The 24,213-nt window shown below is 41.4% G+C and overlaps 1 protein-coding gene across 1 annotated transcript in view; it reads right to left on the bottom strand.

The window, feature by feature from the left end:
- Positions 1 to 544: 544 nt before the first annotated feature.
- PTGFR (prostaglandin F receptor) overlaps positions 545 to 24,213 on the bottom strand; it is a 34,933-nt gene continuing 11,264 nt past the window's right edge. The window contains exon 3 of the mRNA XM_074961461.1: positions 545 to 4,136. Coding sequence (XP_074817562.1) covers positions 3,831 to 4,136 — 306 coding nt within the window. The 3' untranslated portion in view covers positions 545 to 3,830. The remainder of the gene's footprint in view (positions 4,137 to 24,213) is intronic.

A 24,213-nucleotide genomic window follows, 5' to 3' on the forward strand; every position in this document is an offset into this window, starting at 1 on the left:
TAAGTCAAAAACCTCACTTAGTGGAGCTTGCAGAGGTTAGGCTATATTTTAGGCTATACAGTCTGCAGAGGTTTAAATACAGGTACTTGAATAAAAATCCCACTTATTCTGCCTGTCTCCTCTGAAGATTAAATTCCCTGAAGTTCCAAGCTCTACCCCTTAGAAGGCCCAATTTTGTGGAGCGATAGCTGGGTGCTTCTGGAAATACGCTGAACCCTATCAACTCCACTGGGAATTGCATTTTGCAAGACTGGGACATCAGAGCCAGATCCAGCCTGCCTTACTTACTTACAGCAGCAGCCCCACTTACTTCTATGGGGCTATTCATGAAATTAATGTGAACAAGGATTCAGCTGTAATTATTAAAAGCACACTGCTACCAAAACTGAAATTTATGACTGTCAAGAACCCAATATGCCTCTCGTGATGAAGGGATATGATTAGAAGCTATAATCAATTATTTTTCAATATTTTAGGTTTTCTATTACCATTGTAAAATATCATTACTCTCAAGATATTGTTTTAATAAATTTAATGAGGCTCTACAATTTACATTCAATAGATATCAATACACAGAATATATGAAAACACATATACATATAAAGTTAAACCTTTTTACAATTCAGCCAGTATGAAAGTACACAAGATATATTTATTCACAACACAATGGAACGCAGATATGCTTCATTCACTTGTCAAGCATCTCAGTCTAACATTATTCTGCAGCCGATGAAGCAAAATTCTCACCCCAAAAGGATGAACAACTTATTTACGTTATTAGACACATTTACAACAGGTTGTGTATGGTAAGGAATCCACATTCAGCACTAAATCATACTCGCATTCATTTCAATGCAACCACATGGGGAAGGTGTCAGCACTGATTCTGGACCAACAATTTGGAAATGGAACAGTTATATGAAGTGAAGTAGGTGAAGTGAACACTATAGTTTTCCATCCAGAAGCAACTCTTTCCTGTTATAAACTCTACCCTACCACCATTTTGGTATTAACACAGTACAGTCACAAAATCAGAGCTTCTTCTCCCTTATTCATTTCCTTCTAAAAACAAGAGAAGAGTAAGCATGATCAGTTATGTTACAATGATAAGACTAATAAGTGCTTATTAAGTGCTTTTTTGTCTTTGATGGATTATGTGCATTGGTTAGTAATCCTCTCTGTGTCCAAGCCAGTCACATGTCTTTTGCTGAAAAATGTGAGAAAGGATACACCTTTCAATCACCTGGCAGAGTTCATTATTTTTGCACTACACTCAACCACTTCTTACAATGTGTTTCATCCAACTTAGGATAACACTGGGGACTGCAGTTGTAGATATTCAGTAGATACTGCATAACAATGCTATCATTCGTATCAATCTCTTGCTCTTCAAGAAAGCCTGCCTATTACATCATAATGTCACAGATTGACCGCACAATCCTGTGTGAATTCCAACAGTCTCCACAGGCCTGATCCTATTCTCACTGAAGTCAAGGGAAGTTTTGTCACTGACTTCAATGGGGGGAGCACAATACCCCTAAGAGTATAAAATGAATGTCTGTAACTAGTGTAAGTACAATGACTTCCAAAATACTCAACTGATACTCGGCACGTAATAATTTGCAACTAGTAGCATTACTTAAATGACATAGGAATGTAGATTACTGTACTTTTTATTTTCATAATATTGAACAAATGACATTCAGACAGTTGGAACTGAAAGTTACACTGTACTTTGATATCAAAGGAGTGAACAACAATAAGCATACAGGCTATATATAAAAATGGGATGGTAAAATTTATTGTGAAGGGCCCTTTTGCAAGGTACTGGGATCCTCCACATAGGTACCGAGGTACTCAACTTCCACTGTAGGCATTCAGCACTTCAGCCTTGGATTCTAAGTTTGCAAAGGAAGGCACAGATATACCTGCAAAAATTGAGAGTACTCCTTGCTCCCACAAACCACACCCTACATTTGCTCACATAGGTGCCAATTTTGTTCATGCAAATTCTTGTTTGCATGCACCAACATGGGCCTCTGCAGACAAAACAGGTGTGCTATATATGTATTTTTGCAGATGCATCTGTGACACCTTTCAAGAAATGTGTTACAGTTTTTTGATCAACTTTATTCTTTACGTAGGCTCACATGGGTTTAGGTCTAAATTTGTTTGCTACGGACCTCAATGGGAGTACTCATACGAGTAAGTGTTACAGGATTGGGCCCAAAATTTTCATCTGTCCTCAGAAACTACATGCCGAGTTTGAATGTGGTATAAACAGACTAGTTATAAACCTACATGCTACATGAGTTTAAAACTGCCTGACAGATCTGAAAATGTAATTGTAAATAGGAAGCAATCATTGAGGGAGTGTGTTTCTAGTGAGGTCTTCCCAGGATCCATTCTTGACCCTCTGCTAGTTAAACATTTTTATCAGTGACCTGGAAGAAGACAAAATCATTACTGATCAAATCTGCAGACGACACAAAGATTGGGAGCATGGTAAATAACGAAGAGGACAGGTCACGGATACAGAGTGATCTGAATCACGTGATAAACCAGTAAAAGCAAACAGGCATTTTAACATGGCAAAGTGTAAAGTCATACAGTACATCTCAGAACAAAGGCCATAGGGCATACTTACAGGATGGGGGACTATCTGGGGAAGCAGTGAATCGGAAAAGGACTGAGGGATCATCGCAGATAATCAGCTGAACACAAACTCCCAGGGCACCACTGTGGCCACAATTGCTAATGAGATCCTCAAAAGTATAAGAAGAGGAACATCAAGTACAGAGGTTATATTACCTCTGTATTTGGCACTGGTGCAACTGCTACTGGAATACTGTATCCAGTTTGGTGTACACATTTTAAGACAGCTGTTGAAATATTGGAGAGGGTTCAAAGAAAAGCCACAAGGGTGATTAAAGGATTGGAAAACATGCCTTATAGTAAATGACTCAAGAAGAGGGGACGGGGTGAGTTGATCAGTCTACAAGTACCTACATGAGGAGCAGAAATTTGATACAGAGGGCTCTTCAATCTGTCAGACAAAAGTATAAGATCCAATGTCTGAAAGTTAAAACTAGAACAAATTGAGACTAGAAATTACATCTGAATGGTAATTAGCCATCAAAATAACTTAACAAGAGTTGCGGTGGATTCTCTATTACGACACATTTTTAAACCAAGATTGGATTTTTTTTTAAAAAAGATATGTTCTCGTTTAACCATAGCCATTGGATTTGAAGTAGAAATTAATTTAGAGGAGTCCTATGTTATGGACGAGGTCAGACTAGATGATCAAAGTTATCGCTTCTGACCTTAAAAAGCTATGAAGACACTTAACTACTGAGGTGCCACTATAACACTAAAGATTACCTTCTCTATTACTAACCAACACGTTCTTCCCTCCACCCTCTCCTCACGTGCTCCTTGAGCCTAGTGCTGGTGACCATCTGTCCTCACGACACCCAGCTTAACAGTTTCTGCCATTGTGCTCTGTAGTCAGGGGATGATTGTGTTTTTGCTGCTGCAGGCATGGCAATGTGGAACTAACTCCGCTCTGAAATCTGTCTTGTCTGATTACACCCCATTTCTGAAAGACACTTTCACCCAAAAGTGTTTTTAGAGTGATCACAGTTACTCAAGTGCACATCTTGGAACAGCAATATCAAACTGGTAAACAATAAGACCAAACCACTCACAATCTGAAACAAGTACCAAACCACTTACCCTCATATTACAACAAAGACTAACAAATTTGAAGGTGTTCTCAGTGCGTGATCATTACACCCCCACTATTTCTTCATACCCCATGTTTGATTTTATTGCCCTGTTGAGCTGAGTGGCTGTTGATTTATTTGTTTGGAACTGACTGGTGACTCTGAAATTGCTGCAACCTTTAAAGAATTCTTGATGGAGCTGAGTTCCCACATATGCAAGTTCATGATGTGCATTCCACAGCATCTCCTAGCAATCTTGTAGAGGGTTTTCAGCACAGCTTTCCTTAGAAGAATGTATACCCAGGGATCTAATATTTGATTCCACGTTGCCATTCGGAGAACGACAAGTATTGTTTCACAGGTTTCCATTGAACGATCTTCATTTATTCCGATATTGGCCATTGTCACCTGGAATATGGAATATTTTTAATTAAATATCAGAAAGCCATTTTAAGACAGCATGCAAATGACTGAAGTGATAATTTCAAATTACTCTCTCAAAGCATTTATCTGATAATCCTCCCACAGATTAATGCTCAATCAACAAAATAATTCTTTGTATGAATAGCACATTTCAATTCTGAAAAATCCCAAAATGATTTTATAAACAATATATATGTTTAATGGAGGTAATCAGAAAATTTCCAGCAGAGCACTGTTTCAATAAAATTTGCTAATTCAGCAAAATCAGATTATTTTGCAAAGACAGCCCAATTTTGCTGAAGTTCCAACAGAACCCAGGCAGGGTTCAGTACCCTGGCTAGCTTTCTGCCAGCGCGGCCACCTGGCTTCTTGGCAACCCCCACTCCCTCCCCACCACGAGAACTGCCCTGGAACTCCATTCCCTTTTGCAGAGAATTTCAGAATTTTTGGTTTCATTCCCAATTGGAATGGAATTAGATCTCAAACTACCGAAATCCTCTATGAAACAGAATTACCTTTCTCTGCACAGTTCTAATGGTTAGCTACTAAAATACAACCATCCTGCAATGGGGGCTGGCTGGCAGCCAGCTGCAAGATAGGGAGGAGTAGATACAGTGGCCAATGATACCGAGGTAAATCTTTGGTCTTACAAAATATGCCATGGGTTCTCTAGATGTAGATTTCTATTTATACGGATATTGGCCATTTTCACTTGGAAAATTTTTTACATACAGACCTAGCCTCTCACATTTTGAAAATATAAATCCATCTAGAGCACAGGACCTTCGTTTTCTAAGGTTTCAATGCAATGCAACTTAACTACCTCAAAGACAAAGGGTTGAGCTGTCTCTGGATCCGCTGGTTTGAATCTTGGCAAAGGATCTATATATTGCAAACCTGATGCTTGGGCCAATAATCCATCCCCTCTTGCTAACAAACACCCAGAGGATTTCATTCATCCTCGGAAGCACTGGGAGTAAATTACACCTGTATTCCATTACTGCTACTCCCTGCCCTTGTAGTTCCCTCACAGGAAGGCAGCTTTCATTTCCAGATGCAATTCAACGGGACCATTTCTGACCAGGGAAGCCTGGGAGAGAGACAGATTCAATGCATATCAAAGGCACCATGACCAGGCCCTCTTCATGGCTGATCTCACCCACTTTCTGGGCTGCTGTGGGTAGCTTTGACATGCCACTCAATAAGCAAAGACTGACAGTGTCTTGTGCCACTGAGACACCTCTTCTCCATGTAGGCTTTCTGCCACCAGGGAATTGCAACATGGGTTCCTCTGGCTGATTGAGTCTGCTGGGGAATGTTAAATTGTTTCTTTTTATTAACAACATTAAAAGCCTCAGACATTTTTAGTAGGAGTAAAAGGTCCAAATCAGTCTCAAAAAGGATGCAGCACTCTTGGGTACCAGTTCCAATGCCCATAAAGTGAGCTAGACAAAGTAATTAGAAAACAAGATACTTTATAACTGACACTGTGACTACATTGATCTATTAGGTGTTGTAAGGATGGGTCAGTCTGTTCAAGTGCTAGTCTGGCATTTGCACAAACAGGGAATGTAAAAAAAGAAAAAAGGAAAAAAGAAGAGTGAGTAAGGAAAGAAAAACAAGGTGAATTCTTCAACAGTAGTTATTTGACATTTTTAAAATAAACTTTTGTATTCCTGGCTCCTGAACCTGGTTTGTTGCAAAGAGGTAGAGCACTGCATCTGACTATAAGTTGAAGGGTGCAACAGAGAAAGAACATGAACTGTGACTGAATCTATTTGTATGAATGTTTCTGTATGAGTATGTGAAAGAGAAAACTGGGAGGACCCATAGAGACTGTCTGAAAAAAGCTGGTAAGCTTGGCAGAAAGATGGCTGGGAACTGGTGTAAAAGTGAGGGATGTCTGAGTGCCATGCCAGTATAAACAGCTTTAAGGCAGCTTCTCTGAACCTGTTTTTCACTCTACAATCATTGGGCGCATTCCTCTCCGACATCAACAGTCCACCGAAACTTGGAGGACTCTTATGGTTTCTGCATGGGATCTGTTCTCATGAAGGCTTTTCATTTTAGTTATTAGAAGCACAATTCTGCAAACCTCACACACACACAGCACTTACTCATTCCATAAAACTAGTCTACAGCAAAAGGAAGCACAAGAAAAAGTAGCAAAATTAGACCTAAAACAAAAAGGTAGAAATTGAAAAAGCAGATATCATAAGTGTGTCTATTTTATTCACTATATGATTTTTAAATACAGATTTATAGTTTTCAAACATACCCCGAGGTCTCTTATTTACATGTACTTTCTAAAAATACATCCGTTATTGTTCAAATTTGGATTCTGCAATTTTAAGCAATACAAATTGGAATTCTGTACATTTTGGGGAAAGGGATTGCATAGCTTTCCAAGAAACAGAATTTCTCTGTTTTGATTTTTATTAAAGCTGTGTATTATTGTTTTCTTCCACACACACAGTGAATTTTAGAATATAAATCTATAAAACTTCTATGATTCTTTTCCATTCCAGTGTGAATCACTTTTAAGAGGATCAGTTTTCCATTATTTATAGTGCTGAAATAGGGAAATTATATTTACTTTAATAGTGGACTTATTCCTTTGTATCATTTTAAGATCAGAAAACGATATCTGAATTAGATATATGATTTTTATGGTTTACATTATTTGGTAAGGTGTAACTGCTAGGACAGTTAATCTACATTTAGCAAGTTTGGTCTGTGCAAAAAAATGGACATATGCAAACCCCCCAAATAAAAATTTTTATTTATATACTCCAGAAAGTGCTGAAATAACTCAGCTTTGGAATCCTTACATAGAACATGTCGAGTTAAAGAGATGTTATCTAAAAACTTTCATAACTATAAAACTTTGCTTCACAACCATGTTATTTAAAATACTTTCTACGTAGAGTTCCAGCTTATGTTCAGTAGAATGAAAGATAAAATAACATTTTCTGATTATTAGTCATATGTTTGGACTCTGATCCCACTTAAAAGGAGTATAAGAGAATAACACTGACAAAACCAGTGAGATCAGAATCTAACCATGCAAACATGCAAACTGCTTATGCCAAATGCAAGACTACCAAAGATTCTGGAAATCAGGTTCACAGAAACCAGCAATGGAAAATGCCTAGCAGGTAATTAAGTCTATTCCCTTGCCAACACCAGATTGTTCTGCAATCTGTTTGGGGAGGAAGAACTGGGTGCCTGGACACTATTATGATAAGTGCATGATAAATTAGATAGGCTTTTGGTGCTTTGTCCAGTCTAGTTTTAAATGTGCCCAATAACAGAACTCCCATTACTTTCCTTGGAAGATTTCAATTTCATAGATCTCACCAAAAGGAAATGTTTTTTGATACTTAGCCAGAGTGTATGTCTACAGTATAAAATTTTGAAATTATTCTATTTGAATTTTTGGAAGCAATTTTATACATTCGGTCTTGTGTGTTCCCACTAAAGCGCGTGAATTCAGCGGAGTGCGTCCACAGTACCAAGGCTAGCATTGAATGTCGGAGCGGTGCACTGTGGGTAGCTATCCCACAGTTCCAATGGGTGGCGGGGACTGCGGGAATTCTGGGTTAAGCTCCCAATGCATGATGGGGCAAAAACATTCTTGCGGGTGTTTCTGGGTGTGTGTCGTCAGTCGCTCCTCCCTCCGTGAAAGCTAAGGCAGACAATCGTTTCACGCCTTTTTGGCGTGCAGACGCCAAACTTCTTTCAGCAGACGGTGCAGTACCGTGCACCGCTTCTCTCCTGGTACTATGAATCCACCTTGCATTTCCTCTCGTCTTTCTATGTAATCTCTATAAGTATCTACTCTCTCTCTTCCTTATCGGCTGCTTCCGCTGCCAACTCTGCTCGGCCATCGTGAACCAAGCAGCACAGCTTCCGCCGCCAACTCTGCTCCCCACTCTTGCCGTGCTACCAAGCTTCTCCATGGTGTCTGTCCTGGGCTCCCGCCTCTGTGAAAGCTACAGAAGACAGCCATTTCCCGCCTTTTTTCAGCTATCGTGAACCGAACAGCACCTCTTCCGCTGCCACTCTGCTCTCCTACGTTTCACGCCCTTTTTCCAGGATTACCCGTGCAGGCGCCATAGCGCAGCAAGCATGGAGCCCGCTCAGATCTCCGCTGCAGTTTTGACCATTGTAAGTACCTCGCGCATTATCCAGCAGGCAATTCATAGTACACAGCACATGTTCTTTCTGTACAAGGTCGCATTTTGCTTCTTATACTGAAGTGCCTGCCACTTTGGTGTGAGTATGCCATCACACATGGCCACGCAACAGAATTCAGCTTGCAGGCAGCCATGGTAAGCCGTAGGGGCACGCAGGGTTCTGCTACTTCTGCATTCATTTCAATGCTTTCAAACTGCCAGGCCCCCTTTCCCATAGCAAGCAATGCCTGGTGGGTTTGCCTGCAGACTCTCTGGGATGATCGCTTCATACAACACCCACCCCTCGGCTTCTATGAGGCTCTGAGCAGGGATGAGCCCTTTAAATGCGAACAGCCCAGCACAGCTGGGTTTCCCCCCACCCCTCGGCTCTGATCAGGCTCTCACTCACCAGAAGTGCTTTCTCCAAGGTCATGGTCCGAGAGCCTGCCTTGGGAGCGGGGGGAGGCTGCTGACTCCAGCGTTAAGACTAGTTCCTGGCTAGGAGGGAAAACAGATCCCCACTTGCCGCCTGTGCACTGTCATCCTCCTCCTCCTCTTCGTCCTCCAATAATTCATCCTCCTCGCTCCATGCAACTCCCCACCGGCAGGTGTCCGTGGACACTGGTGGGGTAGTGGTGGCGTCACCCCCCCATAATTGCATGCAGCTCACAGTAGAAGCAGCATGTATGAGGCTTGTGACCCAGAGTGCCTGTTCACCTCCCTGGCTTTTTGGTACGCTTGCCTGAGTTCCTTGATTTTTGTACGACACTGCTCTGTGTCCCTGGAGTAGCCTCTTTCCGTCATGGCCCTGGAGACTTTTGCGTACGTATTTGCATTTCTTTTTTTGGAACGTAGTTCTGCCATAACAGATTCATCTCCCCAACATGCAATGAGATCCAGTACCTCCCGTTCGGACCATGCTGGCACTCGTCTGCAAATTCAGGACTGCGTGGTCTCTTGTGATGGTGGACTGTGCTGATGGTCACCTGTGCTGATGGTGACCAAACAGGAAATGAAATTCAAAAGTTCCTGGGGCTTTTATTGCCTACTTGGCTAGTACATCGGAGTTGAGAGTGTTGTCCAGAGCGGTCACAAGGGAGCATTCTGGGATAGCTCCCGGAGGCCAATAACGTTGAATTGCGTCCATAGTACCTGTAACCCGGAACTGCAATCTTGATTTTAGCGCCACTCCACTTGCCGAGGTGGAGTACAGAAATCGGATTAAAGAGCCCTTTAAATCGAAAAAACCGGTTTGGTCGTGTGGACAGAATCAGTTTTATTTCTAATTAACTTGGCTAATTCCAAAATAACCGCTTCCTGTGGACCAGGCCTAAGTTTTTCTTTTCTTTCTCAAAATATTTTTTATTTGTATTACCGTAGTGCCTCTAACCTTCTCATCACTAGACAGTGGAAATCTGTATTTGCTAATAATTTGTACTATACAGTTGACAGACATAGCATGTTAAATACCACAGCTATGCCCATTACTCCTTGATCATGTTAAATAATCCCTACCCCTCTTTAGTAGTATTTGCACTACACATGAGCAAATGCATTTCCAAACCCACTAGAACTTTATCATTTCAATATTAGGAAGAGAACTTGACTTGATAATCACTAAGTATTATGTACATTTATTACATGAAGCGTTCATGATTTGTGGGGTTATCATAAATAGAAACAGATTCCTTAAAGATAAACGTAACATTCCAATAATTCCTTACTTCAGACTTGGTTGCCTCACCCCTCTCCAATCAGCAACCAAACTCAATGGAGACCTCTTCTTTCTTTTTTGACCAAGTCCAAGATCCTGGGCCAAGTACCCCCACTGAAGCTTGAGGACTGGAAAAAATAAAAATCTTCCCAGGCTCTGCTCCATTAGACCACTCCCAATTGTGCAGGCTATCCCCATACTTAACTATGGTTATCTCTGAAGAGGCACAATTGCCTACTAAATTCCACTGCTCTTTGAGAAGCAAGTTGTTTTCTCCCATCTTCTTTTATCAGAAAGCCAGCATCGAAAGCCAATGCCACCTTCCAAATCCAAGTAAGGCCCTTCTGGTGGCTACCCCATCCACTATCCGAGCTAAGTGGACCCAGGAAAATGCTCCTTCTATACCTGCTATCCCAGCCTTTTAAGCACTATGAGGCAGCCATATTGCACTGGGCTAACTGAAGCAAACCATCCCCAAATCCTATCATAGGGGGCATTACCATAAGTATTTCTGCCCCATAGTTTTTAAACAGCCAGAGCAGCAAGCCTGGGAGAAGTGTGCCTCAGTCATGTTGTTGCTTCCTGCCCCAGACCAGCCTCCATTATGGTGAGAAGTCAGGGGCCCTCTTTGTTAGCTCCTCAGAGAAAAGGTGCAGGAAGAGCCAGACCAGTGGGGGAGGCCACTTGCATACTCATCCCCAACCCCTAACCTCAGAAAACAAAAGTGAGAAAGGATAGCCCAGATTCTGTTGGGGGAGGCTGGCACAGATGAACGACCTGAGAATTCCCTGCCCATGAAACTAAGAATGTGTGGAACCAAGGAACTTTAATACTGCAGAGCAAGGGGATAATATACGGTGAGCAGCAGCTCCACCTCTTCTTCCTATGCTTGGTTTCACAAAACGCAGGCTCATTTTGCAACACCCAACATGTCTGGTGAAAAAAGTTTAAAACATTTTCCTCAACAGCTATAAATCCCCCCTCAGCCCAACTTTACATCCTTCAGATCTCTGCAGAAGGTTAGTACCCCATAAAGGCTTCCACCAATGCAACTAAAATTAAAAAGGTGCCATGATTCCACATCACACTCCAAATATAAATATCACATAGCTTTTGTTTCACTTCCACTGGGATCTCGATGGCATTAGAACAACTAATAGGCTAAATGGCACAGCAGCTAGTTGCTTTCCTGTCACTATTAAGAGACCTACAAACCAACCAGTCAAAACAAAAAGCACACTTCACCGCTAGTTACGAAACAGGACATACTGTGTTACTGGCTTTTGTACATTGAGCCTAAACACTCCAAACCACAGGTGGGCAAACTTTTTGGCGCAAGGGCCACATCGGAGTTGCAAAACTGTATGGAGGGCCAGGTAGGCAAGGCTGTGCCTCCCCAAACAGCCTGCCCCTCTCAGAACCTCTGACCCATCCAACCCCACAATGCTCCTTGTCACGGGACCTCTGACCCCCTATCCAACCCCCCTATTCCCTGTCCCCTGACGCCCCCGCCAGAACCTCTGCCCCATCCAACCTCCCCCTGCTCCTTGTCCCCTGACAGCCCCTGGAACCCTCTGCCCCATATCCAACCTCCCCCTGCTCCCTGTTCCCTCGCTGCCCACCCCATATCCACACCCCCACCCCACAGGACCCCACCTCCTAGCCAACCCCCCCCCCCCCGCTCCCTATCCCCTGACTGCCTCCCAGGAACCCCTGCCCCTTATCCACACACCCCCCCACTCCCTGCCCACTTACCATGCTGCTCAGAGCTCGCAGCCCCACCACCCGGCAGGAGCAGCGGTCCAGAACGCTGGTGGCGTGGCGCGCTGAAGCTGCGTGGGAGGGGGAACAGTGGCAGAGGGACTGGGTGCTAGCCTGCCCGGCCAGGAGCTCAAGGGCCGGGCAGGACAGTCCCACGGGCCGGATGTGGCCCGCGGGCCATAGTTTGCCCACCTCTGCTCCAAACCCATCTCTCTCCCACTGCTCCCTCCTGGGCTGCAAGAAACTGCATAAAAGCAGGCAACCAAGAGGATGGGTCTGGAAAGCAGAGCTGGCGCTAGGCATAAGCAGACTAAGCAATTGCTTAGGGCCCCAAACAGGTCAAGGAAGCCCCCCTATTAATTATTAGTATGCGCTGGGGGGGGCACACAAATATTCCTGCTTAGGGTCCCCAATGGGCTAGCACCAGCAATGGCTTAGGATCCCACTTTCTATATTGAAATATAATAATCTATGGGTTAGAGCAACCTTTCCTCCTCCCATAAGTTTCACCACAGACCAGTATAAGATCCTATCTGAGGAGGTGCACGGTCTGACAAGCTTTAATATAGATAAGATGGTTTTTGAATGTTGGTCTGATAGTTGTGGCCAAATTACACATTATAATTAAATCGCACACATGCAGCACTACACAGTCACTGCTATCTCCCCAAAAGCTTGTGGAAAAATAATCTGTCCGCATTTTATTCCTGCAAAAAGTTACTTAAATATTTTGCACTTCCAGAAGTCTCAACAACTGGCATTTATAAAAGAGACCATGTACTATACATAAAGCTGCAACAGTCGGTACAAGCTGCCTAGAAGATTCAATTTTGTAGTATTTTATCAACAATGGATTTTTAAGAAGTCGTATACATCTTTTATCTACAATTTTATATTCCCTGAAACCTTGGGGTTATCAAAGAAGTGCTGACACCAACTTACCTACAGCATTGCTATAAAAAGTGTCACAGCTTGTAAATGGAGAATGTAAGTTACTGTTGAGCCAAAGCAGAGTCCATGCAATAATTACATTTTGATTTGGTTTCTTATTTTATATTTGTCAATTAAAAAGCAAGGAGTTCACAGAATAACATCACATGGTGCATGTACTTCTGCTGCCACTCAAACACACACACACACACACACACACCCTAGTTTTACACTGCAGTATTTATGACAATGTTTGGTCTACAGCTTCTATTTTTCCCTAATGATCTCTCCCTCCCTATTTTAAAAACTAGGGGCCATATCCTCATCTGGTGTAGATGTGATGTGCTCTTCTACACTAACTGTGCATGTGGCCCTTGTAGTTAAATTAAACCCAAGTGTGCGGCTTTTATATAGAACTGTGGCTAAGAAAGCTAACAGGAGAAAAGGAAAGGTGGCACCTGTTTTATTGTTTTTGTTTGTTTTTAAAAAGTGAAAGTGAAGTCAGTAGAACTGTTTGTACGAGTAAAGATTACTCACATGAGTAAGGGCTGCAAGAACAAAACTTAACAAGTGAAAAATAAATGGCCTGATTCTCCTTTCTTTTCCATGGCTGTAAATCAGGAATAATACCATAAAATGAACCGTGTGACACTTGTACTAGAACAGTGGTTCCCAAACTGGGGTTCATGAACCCCTGGAGGTTCGCACAAGGTTACAGGAGGTTTGCCAGAAAAATTTCCCTAATGGCGGCTAGAGGACCCCGGGCATAGGAGGCAGCAGGTGGGACCCGGTTCCAGGGCACATAGCCTGAGACCCATGGAGCGCTGAGCAGGCAGCCCAAGCCCCATGGAGAGCAGGGCCGGGAAGTTGGGGCTAGCAGCCCGAGCCCTGCCCCCATCAGCGGGGGGCCGCCAGCCTGAGCCCCAGCAGTCAGCATGGGGTCGGCAGCCCAAGCCCCATGGAGCGTGGGGCTGGGCAGTTGGGGCCGGCAGCCCAAACCCCAGCAGTCAGCGGGGACCGGCAGCCCGAGCTCAGTGGAGTGCTGAGTGGGCAGCCCAGACTCTGGCGCGGGGCCAGCAGCCTGAGCCCCCTACTGGGCAGGGCGGCAGCTAGGACCCCAGGTCTGCAGGTGGCAGCTTGGACACCAGTACTTGGCAGACAGGGGAAGTTAGGCAGCATGAAGGGCAGAGTGAGCGGGGGGGTGGTCAAGGCTGTACGTGGAGGGTGGTCAAGGCTAATTTGTCCCTCGCAGGGCACCCTCTTAGGGATGGCCCTAGTGGTGGAAGAAAAGGTGTTTGCACGCCAAACCAGCCGGAACCACGTTGTAGCCAGTGGAGCAACATAAAGATGGCTCAGTAATTCGATATTTAGTCATTCTCTCTGGAGTGCTGTTTTGCTTCAGTGAGATGTGAGTGAATCTTCTTATTTTCTGGTTTGTTGGTTGTTAGCATTCTCTCTGTGTTATTTTTATTAGAACTTTTGTACACAAGTTCAATGGATAAGTGGCTGAAAAAGGAAAGTGTAAAGATACAAGAATTAACTAGTGTTTCCTCAAGTCCACACTGTGGAAAATCTAAGTATAATGATCATGATGATCCTGGAAAGTCACTTACAAAGAAAATAAAATAGGACGATGATTATATAAAATATGGCTTTACATGCATTGGTGATCAAGAACATCCAGAACACTGTGTGTAATTTGTGGTGATGTTCTAGCAAACAGCAGCCTCAAACCTTCTCTACTTCAACACCATTTAGAAACTAGGCATCCCGCACAACTCGACAAGACTGTTGATTTTTTCAAGCGAAAAATCAGTGAGAGGAAAAGTGACATTACCAGTTTTATATCCAAAGCAAGTTCTGATAATGAAAATGCACTTGAAGCGTAATACACGTGAGCTACCGAGTAGCAAAAGCATCAGAAGCCCATACCATAGCAGAAAGCTTGATTGGTCCATGTATAAAAGACGTAATTCATTGCATGCTTGGAGAAAAGGCTGCAAAAAGGATTGACATGGTACCTTGGTCCAATAATACGTTGTCACGAAGAATGACGTCAAATAATATAGAGACTACACAGAGTGAAAAAGTCCATATTATGCTATACAGTTGGATGAATCAACTGATGTAGCTAATCTAGCTATTTTGCTACTGTTTGAACGTTATGTGAATGAAGGTGTGGTTGAAGACGACTTGTTGTTTTGCCGACCATTGAAAGAACGTACAACTAGAGAAGATATCTTCAATCTGACTAATGCGTATTTTCAAGAAAAGGAAATAGATTGGACCCGTTGCCTAGACATTTGCACGGATGGGGCCACATAAATGACAGGGAAGTATACTGGATTTGTAACTCAAACAAAAAAAGGTCGCATCAAAAGTCTTTTGGACTCATTGCAGTATCCATAGATAAGCCCTTGCAGCAAAACGCATGCCTGAGGGACTGAAGGAAGTGCTGGACAATGCAGTGAAAAATGGTGAATTTCATAAAATCACGGCGAACAAATTCCACAATATTTCATGTACTTTGTGAAGAAATGGGTAGTATACACAATTGTCCGTTGACCCATACTGAAGTTAGATGGCTCTCACAGGGCAAAATCCTTCTGCGCTTGTTTGAGCTTAGAACAGAAATCCTAGTTTCTTTCAACAGCCACGCTTTCCACCTTGCCAGCTGTATGGAAAATAATGTCTGGCTCCAGAGCTTAGCCTATTTAGTAGATATTTTCTCAAGAATTAATGACCTAAATTTATCTCTTCAAGGTCTCAATATAACAGTTTTCAATGTGCAAGAGCAAGTTGAATCCATGATAAAGAAGTTGCAGTTCTGGGAAAGTTGTTTGGAAAACAATCAAACTGAGTGTTTCAGTACTCTTCATGACTTCCCGGCAGAACATAAACTTCAGTTGGATCCGTGCACTAAAACCAATATAACTGCATACCTAAAAGGACTTTGCACTACTTTCAGAGAATACTTTCCAGCTATGTCAGGTGATAATGACTGCATTCACAACCCCTTTGATGATACCACTTTCTCAGCACAGATATTGAACACTGAGGAAATAGAGAAATTGATTGCGATCTCCTGTGATTACGAACTGAAAAGGAGTTTCAGAAATCTGTCATTGATCAACTTTTCGCTGAGTTTAAGAAACGAGTACCCCCTTCTGGCAGAAAATGCTGCTACAGTTTTGTTACCATTTTCAACAACATACTTATGCGAGAAAGCGTTTTCCTCATATGCACATCTGAAAACCAAATAGATAAACAGACTTGATGCCAAACCAGACATGAGACTTTCCCCCTACAGTGGTTCCGGAGTTCCAAGAGCTATGCAGAGCAAAGAAGTGCATCCATCACACTGAGGAAATTTAAACTTAAATCCCTGGAAATATTAATTCTTAGGAGGGGGTTCACGAGATTTCCCAATTTAGTGAAAGGGGTTTGCAGGTTGTTAAAGTTTGGGAACTACTGTACTAGAGGGAAATGGAGACACAAGGGGACAGATTCTCAGCTGGTATAAACTAGCATAGATCCACTGAAATCTGACAGTATATCAAATCTACACCAGGTAGCAGTCTGGCCCAGTATGTGTACATTCAAGTCCATGTCTGTTTGCTGCTAATATGTACTCACCTACATACATCAATTCACTGCTTATCCTTCTGAACACAGTTCCCTTGAGAAAGAGCAATCATGCACTAGGTAGGTGTGAAGGACACTATCCTGGGAAAAGTACGGTGAAGGGAACTGCAGAGTCCTAGATAGCTGGTGCTACCAATTAAGAAAACCAAATATCCAAAGTTCAGAAAAGATTCTGATGGCCAGGTTTGGCTGAGGATACCCAGACTATGGAGGTCTTATGGTTAAGGCAACTTGGCTGGAGATCTGGGTTCCATTCCTAGCCCTGCCATGGCCTTCCTGTGTTCAGAGTTCAACATAACTCACAGGAGTATTGTGAAGCTAAAATCGTTAATGTTTGTGAGGTGCTCAGATACAGCAATGTGGTGAGAAATGCCAGAGGAAAAGCCTATAGCTATATTAATATAATTCCAATCAAATAATAAAAGGTCACTTTTATTAGCAGTGAGTCAGCTGACACATTCAAAAGCCTTAAGGGCAGAGAATACTGCTATTTGCACATACTACTGTTCAAGTAGCACATTTGTATACAGTCTCTCAGCTCCGATCAGAGAATCAGAGGTAGTCTCACTGATCATCCTGTAAAGTTCATGGGACAGATTCTGATCTCACACAAATGTTATACTGTTGCAATGTCAAAGAAATTATTCCAGCTTTACATCAGCCTAACTTTGATTAAAATAAGTCTCTGTGGTAATTTGCTGTCTGGCAATCCAGCTACTTCTGACCTAGAGGTGTAAGCAGTTCTTGGTGTAGTTGCTGAGCTGGTATAAGATCCTGCTCTTCATGACTTCCCAAATGAAAGAGTCTGCAGTGCCATTACGGTATATTTTGTTATGCTCTATTAAAAGTTTCTGGGATATTTTCACCATCTGCAATTTTACAGCTTTTATGCAACAAACTTAGAGACAAGAATACATTATCTGAACAATTACTCATAAATAATATAATTTACCATGAGCTTTTTATGGAAGTAGCCATCAGACATAAGTGTAAAAGCGACAGACTCCAAAAGAATATATCAAAACTACCAGATAAACGTTCCAAACATCCTGACCAGTATAGTTAGTGTCTCTTTTGTTACTCTTTTGTTACAATTTATGGACATTATGATGCTGTATATGGAGATATGAATACAATATTAAAGTAAACTTTATCAAGAGGAATTTATTTTGTGTACACACGATTAAACATTTTAACTACAAAAAAGTTAATAGAGCTCTGACTCTCTCCTCTATGTCATGTCCCAAGAAGGTCAGGTTAACTAAAATAAATCAACTGCCTACTAGAGCCCTGTGGACAGAAGTTAGTTGTACAGCAGTTTTGAAAATTGGGGAAAGATAAAATTAAGCACAAAGATCTAAACTTTGTCTAGGGCACAGGCACCAAACTGTGCCCAGCAAGAGACCGCAAGAAGGAAGTTGTCCACAGCAACCTTCCTGGAGCATTCCATAATGGGGCACAAAGACCTTTTCTGCATGTTATCCCCATGTACACCCCTGAAATGGCAGCGACCTCTGTGTACAAACACCTACACAGATTATTCATGCTTTTATTATGTATCATTTGTATTAGCAGAAATAATTTGTCCGGATCCTGTGTGCAGAGCTGCCTGGGGGCACCTGTTTGGGAAACAGGTCCATGCTGAGACAGAATACAGTCTTAAAAAAAAAAAAAAATTATCACATATCCTCAGTGTAAACTTGTCTACATGAATACTTAATTTGCAGTGCATAAATAAGTCAGTGCATAAATCTACCCCGGACTGGCCTACCATGCACAAAGTGTGTTTGTGGACCCTGCTGCCCATGCACTGAAAGTTCTCTAAATGCCCTTTGATCTTCCCTCTTTGAAACAAGAATAGATTAAAGCACACTAGAGAACTTCTAGCGTGTGGCAGGAAGGTCCACATGGACACTTACACTATGTCTATGCTTGGAACTACTGGTATAAGTCCCAGCTCGCACAGATATCCTCACATTAGTTCTCATCGAGCTAGCACACTAGTGTAGCACAGGGCAGTGGCTAGCCACTCTGAGTACAAACCTACCTTGACCCCGTGGGTACGTTCTCAGGGCAGCTGGCCTGTGCCACCACTTGCTGCTGCCTGTGCATCCATGGCTACAGGACTCAATGAGAACTAGCAAGAGTAGGTTCATGCAAGCTGGGACTCACACCTCTAGCTACGAATGTAGATGTAGCCTTAGTGCATGGCAAGCTAGTGCAGGGCAGATTTACACCATGCCTTGCCACAAACTACACGTTTGTGTAGACAAGCCCTAAAATCAGCTACAGTCTCAATATTCTTGGGTTATTTGAGTGGAAAGCTAAGAAATTTTGGAGCTGAAAATAGTAGATGACTCCACATACAATGCAAAGGCACATAGTGCCTAAAAAGATGCCAGCTAAAGAAACTGTCCTTGTAAGGCTGTTTGTAAAGTGTGAAGAATGAGGTTATGTGTAGTATTTTTTATAAATATCATACGCTCCTTAGGTTTCAAGTCTATTATTTGTGTCTACATTATGTAAGAATTCAATATAGGGCTGAATTCCGTAAGCGTTCCTTGCTCCCACTGACTTAAAGGATGCCACAAAACCAGACCCATGCTCAGAAGGAGCATTCAAACAGGGGGAAACAGATCGTAACTACATATTGAAGGCCTTTTTCCTTCCCTGGCCTTTAGAATGCAAAAACATTGTATACATTGACATGGGGCCCAATCTTGCAAGCCTTTGATGCACAGGTCTCCCAAGGACTTCAAGCAGTCTACTGATTTGTGAGCCAGTGAAACCCACTGTTCAGTGTGTCGTACATCTCCATCTAATGACTAGTCCAGAGAGGTAATGTGTTGGCTGCCTGATAGAAGAATTATTCCCTTAGCTCAAAAGGCAGAGGCTGCTGCTTTTAGCTCTGGCAATCATGGGTTTGATCTCTGGTTGTAACCCACAGTGGTGGTCATTAGAAAGACAGAAATGGACATTTATTCATAGTTATTTGTTTATAGTACATGTGTCTTGTAGGGTTGAGAAAACAAAGATATATTGTAAACAATAGGGGCCAAATACTCATGTATATTCATTTAAGCCAGTGGAGCTATGGCGATGTATAACATCTACAGATCTGGGCCTAAGCAAAAGTGACTGTGGCTTTTTTTAGCGTTGTAAAAAAATTCTCAAAACCTCTATTAAAAAAAAAACTGGCTCGCTTTTATACAAATAGCTTTACATAAGTGTCTGATAAAGGCTGTGCACTGAAAGAGCAGGGAGAGTGAATCGCTATTACATTTACTTAGTTGGAATAAATAAATTACAACTAAAGAGATTTTATTTTTTAACTTGACAAAGTAATCACATTATAAATCCTACTAAGGATGGTCATGAAACTGTTTTATCTTTTATTATTAAAGAGAGAAGAGGAAAAAAGATCTACTCTTCATTTAAGGATGATTTATTTTTCTCTCTTCACCCCACCCCCCAGACTTCAGAGCTTGAGCTCCAGCCCAAGTCACAACTTCAAAGCGCTTTCCGCACAGCTCTTTTTAGAGCACAAGCGGGAGCCCCACTAGTGTGAGTCTGTTGACCAATGCTGGAAGGCTCACTTCCCCAGGCTGTGTAGACATAGCCAGAGAGCAAAGACAGTCCCTGCCCCAGAGAGCTTACAAGGTAAGTCACAGGCTGCACTTCAACAGTGAGTGAATACTGCAATGTAAATATAAGATGTCGTTATTAAAGCAGTTTAAAAGAGTGTTAAAAGCTGGTGAAGAATCTACAATAAGTAAGTTTCATAGCTAGCACTTGAGCTCCTATCACGATGATATTTAGCAAGCAGAAACAGAGGTGGATGAGAGAAGTTAGCCAGAGCAAAGTGAGAAACCAAGAAGAAGATTTAAATAATGATCTCTTTCAAATATGAGCGGATCCTGCAGTACTGTTTGACATAGCTTTAACGGCTGTGTAAAGAAGGAAATAGCTAACCTATCATCATCGGGGGGGGGAGGAAAATCAGGATTTCATATTAATACCAAAATTAAATATCCATAAGGATACTTTGGACAGCTTGGAGTATTGATATGACAGAAATAGTATAAGACATGAATTTATCAGATTAAAACTGGCCAATAAGGAAGAATTGCTGGAAATGTTCCATGTGAACTTATTTCAGCAAAGCAGGTTTGGGTCACATATTTACCATTTAAAGAATTTATCAGCCCACAGGACAAAGGTCCAATCTCAGTCTAGGCAGCTATCCAAAATTGATTATTCAATATATGATTTTTCAAGCAAAAAAGACCCAGCGTACATAACTATCTTAGCCAAAGAACATGATCAGATCTACGGTAACTGAACCCAAACTGAAATGCTTCCTATTTTGGATCAATCAATCAAAAGTCTTTAATGAAATGAGCAGGTCTTGAAAAGTTTACTAACTGCAGGCATGCAAGTCAGAGACAGATATTAGATCTGGGTGGAGAACAGAAACACTCTGTTGTGGAGGATTTAGAGACTTTGTAGTTTGCTTTCATTCTGATTCAGAACAAAACCCAAACTCTCCAGGAAAGAATTTCAGAAAAAAAAAGGTTTTGAAACATTTTGTTTAGACAAAATTGAAAAACACTTCAATTTCAGCTAAATTTTATAATACCACCAAATTTTAAAAATCAAACCAAAATGTCATTTTGAAAGGAAAAAATATCAAATCATTTTGTTCCCAAAAAAAGGCAAAAATGGGCTGTTTTAACATTGTAGGAATTCTTTCCTTTTTCCTACCTTGCCTTGCCCAAAATAAAATTTTGGTAAAATCATGTTTATTTATCAAAGCATTTCCATTTTGATAGAATTGCATTTTCCAAATGAAAACTGTTCCACTGAAGTTTTTTCAACTAGCTCTAGTAAATATGAACAACGAGGGTGAGAACCAGAAGTAATGCTCTGGCAAAACCCATTCCCATGCCAGCTGCTGGTGAGTGAGGGTGATGTCATTATTTCAGGGCTCTGTCTTAAATATCAGTCTCAGTCTGGTAAGTATCTGATAAAGCCAAAGCTCCTCTCCCCTTCTGGAGCCACTTGGCTGCTGCAAGAGAAGAGATTCTCGACTATTCTACTTTTCTACCAGAGTCTTTTTACTACTGCAATGACAGTCTTCATCTGGCTTTCTTCTCCTCCCAACCTCCTGAGTACTGTACTGCCAAATCCAGAGAAGAACAATTCCTAAATAGTCTGTGAGTAAACTATACCACGACTACTTTTAGAAAGCATTCAGAGATACCTCGTTTGAAACGGTTTGAAAACTGACATGAACTCTACATAAACTCACATAAATAAGTTTAAAATATTTCTCCTCCTCTGTATACCATGGCTAGTCTAATCTCTGCAACCCAGCTCAGTCCCATACAGCAAATTATTTTTCTGAAAGGCTGAGGCCAACTGGAATTTTACCAAACTTGAGGGAAAAAAAAAAAAAGATCACTTACGAAGACAGACAACAACATTTGTGAAAATCCAGCATTACCCCAAGTATATATAATAGATCATAAGCCCATGATTTAATTCTTCACAGTGCAAAATATTTTTTTATATATATATATATATATATATATATTACACACACACACACACACACACACACACACACAGCTATTTATAGTCAATTCTATGTAATGTGATGCTATAACTGAGAAAGATATGGCATAGTTATGGTTCCACCACAGATATTTTATTTTATTTAAAGAAACTGTATTTCTGAGGTAGGGTGGGAAATCATTAAATTAGAGGCTGTATCCGTTCCGAAAGTGGTATAAACTAGTGTAACTCCAGTAAAATCAATGGAGCTATGCAGATTTACATGAGCTTAGGATCTGCCCAATGGTTCACATAGCTACCTCCCTCTAAATAAAGCATTGTAAATTCTGTTTATACATGTGTGAAAGCATCAGGAAATTCAAAGCTCTGATTCCCACAGCAACCATAAGTATTTAAGTATGGTACCATATGAGGTTTGTGTGTATGTATATACAATACCATGGTTTAATTGTGGCTGCTGCAGAAGTCAGAGCTTTGAATTTCCTGATGTTCATTTGTAAATTGAAACAAAACTTGATATAAATTTAATAGAGAGTCCTCCAAACAAACCCAAATCAGAAATTTTTTCTACACAATTCCTTTGTACTGACAATAAGCAGCTGAAATTTCAGCCAACACAGCCAATTTTCTCCCCAGAAATTTATAAACACCTAAAAACATGAGCTCATAAAAAGGTTCATAGCAATGTTCCAATAATAAAACCATTTAGTACATTAGCAGTTCATTCAGAGGAAATCAATCAGGAATGATAACTGAATTCTCCCTACGCTAAAGGACATACTGTAACAGCTGTCTGACCATCCAGAGCCCACCAGATCAGGAAGAATGAGTCCGTTTCTGCCAATGAAGCTTGCAAGCCTGATTAACGTACAACAGAAGATTTATTTTTCCGTAAGGACTCAGAAAAGACTGTTGTCAGTCTCACAGATCCTCTACTTGGGCTAAGTAGTAGGTCTGAAGAAGAAAATCTCTAGAGGATAGTAATCTTTAGAATATTGATTCTACTGAGTAAAGATAATGAGCCAGATCCTGCAGATCTTTTCCAGGCAAAAGCCGCTCTTTTTTTCTTTCCCCTATAAAATTAGTTCACTTCTTCTAGATGAGGTGAAAGTAAGCAAGCTCTTGAAATGGGCTTGAATTGGGACCATGTGCTGGATCGGGAGAGTAATGGCTATTTCTTTTTAAGCTTGTGTACCAGGTCAGCATTTTCCCTGGATGGGTCAGCCTGCTGCAGAGCCAGGTTGTAGTGTTAGCAAGGTCTGGCACTAAATTTATAATTTTTCCTATCGAGACATTTTTTCTTTATCTTTCCCTTTGCAGCAGAAAAAAGAACCATGTATATCAACCTACTAGTTTTCAAATATCTCAAACTAACAAAAGTAAGGAAGACTCTAGGATTTAAAAAAGTGGAATAGTTTCTACTGGTTCTACTTTAAACTCTCGAGTTTGCCGAACAGACATACTCAGAGCACCATTTATGGCACTGGTTTTTTCTGTAGTAGCAACTTTTAAAGAGCTGCACGGCCAGATGAGTGAAGAGATTTAACATCACCACCAGCAGTCTTCAGAAACACATTTGTACTAATTCAAAGGCTAATTTATCCTTGTTCAAATAGCCTTGTTTTTCATTGGGATACAGCATCCTCCAGAAAGTTAGCCTGAAGCTCATGAAATAAACCCTGATAGCTCTTCTTTATGAAATTTTCCATTCAGAAATACCTTCCCTTTCAAATGCATGATTCAGTTACCAAAAATCACCTGCCAGAGACCATAAGAGAGAATCTACTATATTTTAAAGCCATTTTATTTTGTGAGGAAATAAAAGGAGATTCAGCATTTTTTGGAGATAAACTGCAGAAAGACAGCAATGAGGAGACAGAAATGTGATGAGATTTCGTACACATCAACATAAGGTAATATGAGAGACTTAATCAGCCAAGACACAAAAGTGTGATATAGAAAGCAGTAATGCAGAGACAGACTTCAGGATTAGCATGAGAAATACATTGGATATAAATTTGCAAGGTAATACCACTGTATTAAAACACGTATGTACACACGGACGAAGTGACAGGTATAGAAGAAGTTCTTGTAAAACAAAGGCGGTAAGAATGCTTTCTACTATACTAGTAATAAGTAAGGGCCAGATCCCCAGCTGATGTTAATCAGTGCAGCCCCACTGACCTCCAAGATCCTTTGCCGATTTACATCAGCTGAGAATCTGGCCCCAGGGATGGAATTCTACATGCAGCAGAAC

The sequence above is a fragment of the Natator depressus genome, chromosome 8 (assembly GCF_965152275.1).
Source record: "Natator depressus isolate rNatDep1 chromosome 8, rNatDep2.hap1, whole genome shotgun sequence".
NCBI classification, from domain to species: domain Eukaryota; kingdom Metazoa; phylum Chordata; order Testudines; family Cheloniidae; genus Natator; species Natator depressus.